This window comes from Antrostomus carolinensis, unplaced genomic scaffold (assembly GCF_000700745.2).
Source record: "Antrostomus carolinensis isolate BGI_N321 unplaced genomic scaffold, ASM70074v2 scaffold23039, whole genome shotgun sequence".
Lineage (NCBI taxonomy): Eukaryota > Metazoa > Chordata > Aves > Caprimulgiformes > Caprimulgidae > Antrostomus > Antrostomus carolinensis.
In genome coordinates, this window is record NW_010336747.1 from 11,157 (window position 1) to 17,376 (window position 6,220).

The window sequence follows — 6,220 nt, forward strand, 5'->3', positions numbered from 1 at the left end:
GAGTTACAGTCTTCTGACAAAGTCAAAAATAAGTGCAAGAAATGCTTCATTGAAGATTCACCTAAGAAAGATGAAAGGACTCTCTTAAAGTACCTTTTAAAGGTTAATAACAGCTGAAGCAGAGTTTTTTAGTCCTCATTGTCTTTTCTCCTATAGAAAAAACTTTTCTATGGGAGAAAACTTTTCTTTTTCACCAAAACTTTTGAGCTGATAATAAGCAAGGGAAGTGGTATGGACAGAGAAAAGTTGTGAATTAGAAGTTCCTAAATGTTGCTAGGGCTGAAGGAGAGTATGAGAGTTTTATGAAGAAAATGAATTCTTTAAGCACAAAGTAAGATGTTCTAAGTTGGTGGGTTTTATCTTGAAGCCTGCCTATCCAGTGACATTTGTATTATTCGGGAAGAGTTGGTTTTGCCTACAGCATTTTTGTGTTCTCATGCGGCTTTGTTTTACAGTACCTTGAGTTGAGCTGCTCTTAAATCAGTGGATTTATCTTGTCTCGCACTGTTCGTAACCTCTTGACAGCATATTTCTGTGAATGGGTTCCATTCCAGTGCTACATGAAATCCAGTAATTGAAGGCTGACAAATTCCATGTCCCTTCTGTATTTGGAGACAAAAGGATGCACTCCTAACTACCTGAGTGAATGAAACCTGTTACCCAGTTGTGTGTGACTGTCTTGTCTGAAATTCTCTGGCTACTGCACATTGCTGCAGCAGTGCTAGCTTGGTACTGTAAAAAGTTCACGTAACCAGTGTGTAATAAATACATTAATTCTGCTGGAGATTAAGTTTTACCACTAAAATAAATACATGGTAGCTAGGAATTTCCTGATTTGCCATTGACCCAAAGTGATTAACTGTAGTTACTGTCCTTAAAAAGTAGATTTAGCTGACTGCAGTAATGGTGCTTCAAAGTTCTGTTTACTATAGCCTTTTGTCTGCATGAAGCATAGGTGATTCCCTTACTATTTGATTTTATTTATTTATAATTTATAATGTATAAATAAATTTACATATGTTTGTATAAATATAATTTCTGCTTATATATCTATTTGGACATTAGGGTCCTTAGCATATTCAGACTTGGATGGTGCATCTGGGTATAACTTCAGTAGCTTAAAATAAGCAAGTTATCTTTTTTTTTTTTAACTTCATGAGAACATCTCATACTACAGGGAAAATGTAGAGATATATGCTACAAAGGTAAGCTGATATCAAAAACAAAGACATCCAAGTAAAGACTACTGGAAAGGTTATCACAGGATTTCAAATAGTGTATGAAACTTGAAGCTGCTTCTTATTGTCTCCTAATTAGCAGATACAGAATGAAATACTGAAACACAGTCACTACAGATGTTTTTGTCTTGCTAGTCCTTGGGATCCTACGTGCTCAGTAATGCCACTGGTTACCTATTTATAACCCAGTGACAGTTTGTGGGATTATTTTGGGTGTGAGTGTTAGTCACTGGTAGCAGATAAGCTAAGTTTGTAACTCTTCCCCTGAGCGTGTTTGCCAGAGAGTTTTACCTTTGCTGAAGATACCCTCCAAACCATACTAGTTCTCCTGAATTGCTTTAAAACAGAAGTAAAGCTGAAATAAGCCATGTGAAGCCAACACATCTGTTCTGGTGCACATCTGGTTCCCAGTGGCTTAATTTCCTTAAACTGTGAGCGTGTGAGTGGGGAAGGCTGCTGTTGCTGCCAGTCCCCATCACTCCTTGACCACTGTCTTTCCAGATTTCAGTGAGGAGATCCATGCCATTGTAGAAAGGAGCTGGTACAGAAAGACTAAGGGGCCTTTAGGACATGAGTGAGGGATGAATTAATATCTTTGACAAACAGGCTGCTGTCTCCAGAGTTCCTTATCCTGTCTGCAGAGGGTGGGCCTTCAAAAAGAGGGGAGGCAAAGACAGGCTTGGGTGATAACAGCCCATTTTCTGGCCTGACTCTGAAGAGTGCCTGGAGAAGTACATTCAAGGCTAGGGGTTTTTTGCAGTTGCCTAATCTGCTTTGTATGCACACTAGGACTAGCTATTATGGTGTATTGCTGTGGGAGTAAATACAATATTTAAGGTAGCTGTTATGCATGCTGTGGCTGTGCAGTAGGTATGGATGTGTTGGGGGTTTTGACTTTTAAACCCTTCTGTGTTGTTGAACTGACCTGCCTAAGCAGACTTTTTCCCCTTTCAAGTAACTAAAGCAATGCTGCTGAAAAACCTTTATAGTTTCCTCTGTTCCAAGGAAGTTTGAATTTTGTTTTAGTTCTGACTAGTTCGTAGTTGATCCTGAGTGCAAAGTGGGTGTATGTAGCATTGTGCAATCAGTTTTTGAAAGCTTTTGATGCATAGTGTTTTCTAAAACTGGAGCCTTTTGTTCTGCATGTAAGAAACTGAATTTCTGCAAACAATTTTCAGGTGCCACAGGAGTGAACTCAAACATAAGCAGAAACACCTGCTTCAGGCTGTATCCTGTTAAAACAGGGATGATGACTAGGCTTCCACAGAAAATTAAACCCAAGACTTTTCTCTGAGTACTTATTTCTGTGGTTGCTTTTTAAGACAGCAGTTCTATATGTGAAGGTGAATGAAATGTAGATTAACTGATTATAATTTGAATGTTAATATTAGCAAAGATTGTTCTAGCTGCTTGCATGTTCAGAATTGGTTGACATGCTTCATTTCCCGCTTCTGCTGTAGTTTGAAAGATATGTTTGCTATTTTTTTCCTGTGTTTAGAGTCTGATTAAAGGTAATTCTACTGATGTGCTATTTTAAAGATAAAAATTAGTGGTAACATAAAACTATAATGGAACTTTCTTCCAGTCTTTCTCATTAGAGTTCCACTTTGGGCCCAATGACTACTTTTCTAATTCAGTCCTGACGAAAACATACAAGATGAAGTCAGAGCCAGACAAGACAGATCCCTTTTCATTTGAAGGACCTGAAATAGTTGATTGTGAGGGGTAAGGAGAACTTGAAATTCAAAATACCTTCTGAAGTAATAGTCTGTGTTTTCCAGATACTGTTTGCTCTCACTGTGACAATGATTAGTGAAGTCTAACGGTGGGGTTTTTTGTTTGATTTTTCTTAAACTAACACTTAAGAAATGCCAAATACTTGCTTTCTTGAAGTCACCGTGTCCTGGTTTTCAACAGGGACAGAACTAATTTTCTTCTTAGCATTTTTCTTACTGGAAAATGAAGGACTTTCCAGCTTCCTCATGTTTTGCTAGTCTGCAGGTGCAAAGGACTGGGGCACAGTAAAATTAGCAAACCCAAACTGGCATTTGGACATGCCAGTGGGATATTCCATATCATATAATGTTATGTTCATTATGTTAATAAGGGGCTCGTTCTCTTCCAGTATTGTGGTTTTGGGATTTTCTCTCTTCTGGATCGTTATCTAGGAACAGGCTGGGCTTGGTCGGTGGGTGGTGACTGATTGCACTGTGAATCACTCATTTATATATTCTATTACTATTATTACCATTATTATTGTCTTTTTTGTTATTATTATTTCAATTATTAAATTGGTTTTATCTCAACCTATGAGTTTCCTTCCTTTTAACCCTCCAATTCTCTCCCCTGTTCCTGGGGAGTGGGGGCATAGTGAGCAAGCAGCTGTGTGGTGTTTGACTGCCAAGCAAATTAAACCACCACTGACAACCTCAAAACCTTTTGGCTTTTAGTGCTACGTGTTGGCTTTTGAATTGAGTCTTCACTCACTGTGAGGCAAAATGTCTACTTGCATGTTTAGTGGAAGTTGTGCCTAGGTAAAGGACTAGTCCATTCTGAAGAAAAGTTTAGTTAATTACAGCAAAATGCTTTATGTCTTAAAGAGGAATTCCTTCTAAAATTGTTGGTACATCAAACTTTGATTTCAGTTCACGTTTCCTGATGTAGGTTATAGATACTGGAGTAAGTAGAGCAGGAACACGTTTTTCTGTGACTTTTTGTACAGGTTAACTATAAAACTTTGACTTTTTATCTATAGAAGAAGATATTTTGAGGCACTTCAGGGTTACTGTGACACCATTCTTTCCATTAAAAGAGAACTAGCTGTGTTTTCCAGTCATTCTTTACCATATGCAGTTTTGGGTAAAACTATAGATGGGTGGAGAGAGACTCTTAGTTGAGGTAAGTGTCAGTTTGCACAGTAGCAGAAAGGAACTGAAAAGCAGAGTCTTTCTAGCTTCTGTACTGGATTGCCAAGTCAGTCCCTGTTCTTTGGGGAGCTGACAAGTGCTTCTCTCTGGCCACTCTGTGCGTTTATTTTTAGGGTAACTGGACACTGCCTTGGCCTGTAGTGAGAGGACGTAGCGTGTTGTTTCCTGGTGATTTGACTGCTGGAAGAATAATTCTCAACTGTTGAGATTTTTTTTTTTTGGAATAGCTTAATCATGTTCTTGGTTACAAAACTCTAGTAGTGGGGGCAAAGAGGTGCTGAAGTATGGGTGGGGTGAGGGCAGTGATTACTCTGAGAAGACAAACTATTTGTCTTTTTCATTTAGGGAAATATTTGGTATGTCCAACATATACGTAGTCTCTAGCACTATGATGCATCTACTTGACGTCTTGTCAAGTAGATTAAGTTGCCAGTGTGTGTAAAACTAGCTTTAGAGAATAATAAGCCACCTTTGCTTTGATGTGTGTTGCTCTAATGCTTGGTTTCTTATTCTCACTGATGTGTTAAAATGCTGTTTACCATGTGTTGTCTCTAGGTGTACTATTGACTGGAAGAAAGGAAAAAATGTTACAGTTAAAACAATCAAGAAAAAACAGAAACACAAGGGTCGAGGCACAGTTCGGACAATTACTAAACAAGTACCTAATGATTCTTTTTTTAACTTCTTCAGCCCAATAAAGGGTAAGCTTGGAAATGTGAGAATTTAGGATTCTTAAAATATGTTCTGTTTTATTGATATGTGTTTGTATTTGTACAGCTTAAGCCTACAAACTGTTCATGCTGCTGCATTTTATACTTTATTCTTGCTAGAGGAAGATGGCAAACTGCAGCCTATCCCAGCAGATCATTGTGTTCTGACATTATCCTGTAGGATTTGGCCGTTAGGTGTGCTGTGTAAACAGGGTTCATAGTATGGAAAATCTCATGTAGAATCTCCTGAAGAAGTTGACTTGTTTTACCACAGGATGGCTCCATGCATCAATTTGAGGTTTTTAACATGCAAAAGAAATCTCTTCTACTGTTCCAAGTTATAGCATGTTGGTTTCATTTAAACCTTTGTGTTAAGTGACAGAACTTCCTGTGGTTTCTTCTTTGGTTAATTAGTCATCCTGAGTGCTCCATACGTACCTTGCTAATTTTCCTAGTTATCTAATGTTAGATGTGTCCTCACATATTTAAAACAATTTAAATAGATTCCAAAACCATTATTTTTTTTTTGATACATCTTCCATTGTACTCTTATTTGTTTCAAACATGGATGGAAGAATTGGTTTACTCTGTGGACTTCAGAGATGTACTGAACAACATGGACATTAGTTCTTGATTAATTTGTGGGCTATTATGAACTACCTGTCCCTTCTAAATACTACTGCAAATCTGCATACCTGGGGATAAGAAACAAGTGATAATTATTTCCAAAGTTGGAGTTTGTTTGGTACAGAAATGTCCTTTAATGTAAACAACTTTTTTTTGGTTGGTTGGTTTTGGGTTTTTTTGTTTTGTTTTTTTTTTAACCACAAGTAGTTGCTGCTTTCAGAAAGGGATGGTTTTATGTTTTTCTAAAAGTTCTGACAGGACATACTCTGGAGGTAGCTGTGTAAGAAAGATAAGACACTGACATTTGCTGGCACTTGATACTTGCATTTTCAACTTGAGAACACCAAGCCTAATTACCACTTTAGTGATATGATCATAGTGCCATGGCACCCAGAGTAGAAGAGGGAAATCTGGTTTTGGGGTGGTTTTTTGTTGTTGTTGGTTTGTTTTGTTAAAAAAAACACAAACAGAAAGCCCCCACCCTCTTCCTTACTGGTTACTGTACCAGGCCTCTTCTCAACAACGCTTTGCAAATTAATAACAAAATGTTAATGTGCTTGGTAGCACCTGCGTTTGGGAAGAGGAGAGGGTTTGTAGTGCTCTAGCAAAATAAAGTTACTGTAATTATAATATTAATATAGACACAAAATGTATTGCTGTTTGACAGGAGAACTGTGATCTGCATGGCTTTAAAACCCATCTTTGCAGAAAGAGTATT

The 6,220-nt window shown here is 37.8% G+C and overlaps 1 protein-coding gene and 1 non-coding gene across 2 annotated transcripts in view; both read left to right on the forward strand.

The window, feature by feature from the left end:
• Window positions 1-6,220, forward strand: part of NAP1L4 (nucleosome assembly protein 1 like 4) — a 24,450-nt gene that overhangs the window by 7,532 nt on the left and 10,698 nt on the right. Inside the window, exons 8-9 of the mRNA XM_010174974.2 lie at window positions 2,824-2,963; window positions 4,721-4,866. Of these exons, the coding sequence (XP_010173276.1) occupies window positions 2,824-2,963; window positions 4,721-4,866 (286 nt within the window). The remainder of the gene's footprint in view (window positions 1-2,823; window positions 2,964-4,720; window positions 4,867-6,220) is intronic.
• LOC114818889 (small nucleolar RNA SNORA54) lies at window positions 500-620 on the forward strand. Its single transcript, XR_003766303.1, has one exon. It is a non-coding gene; the product is annotated as a small nucleolar RNA SNORA54 (small nucleolar RNA).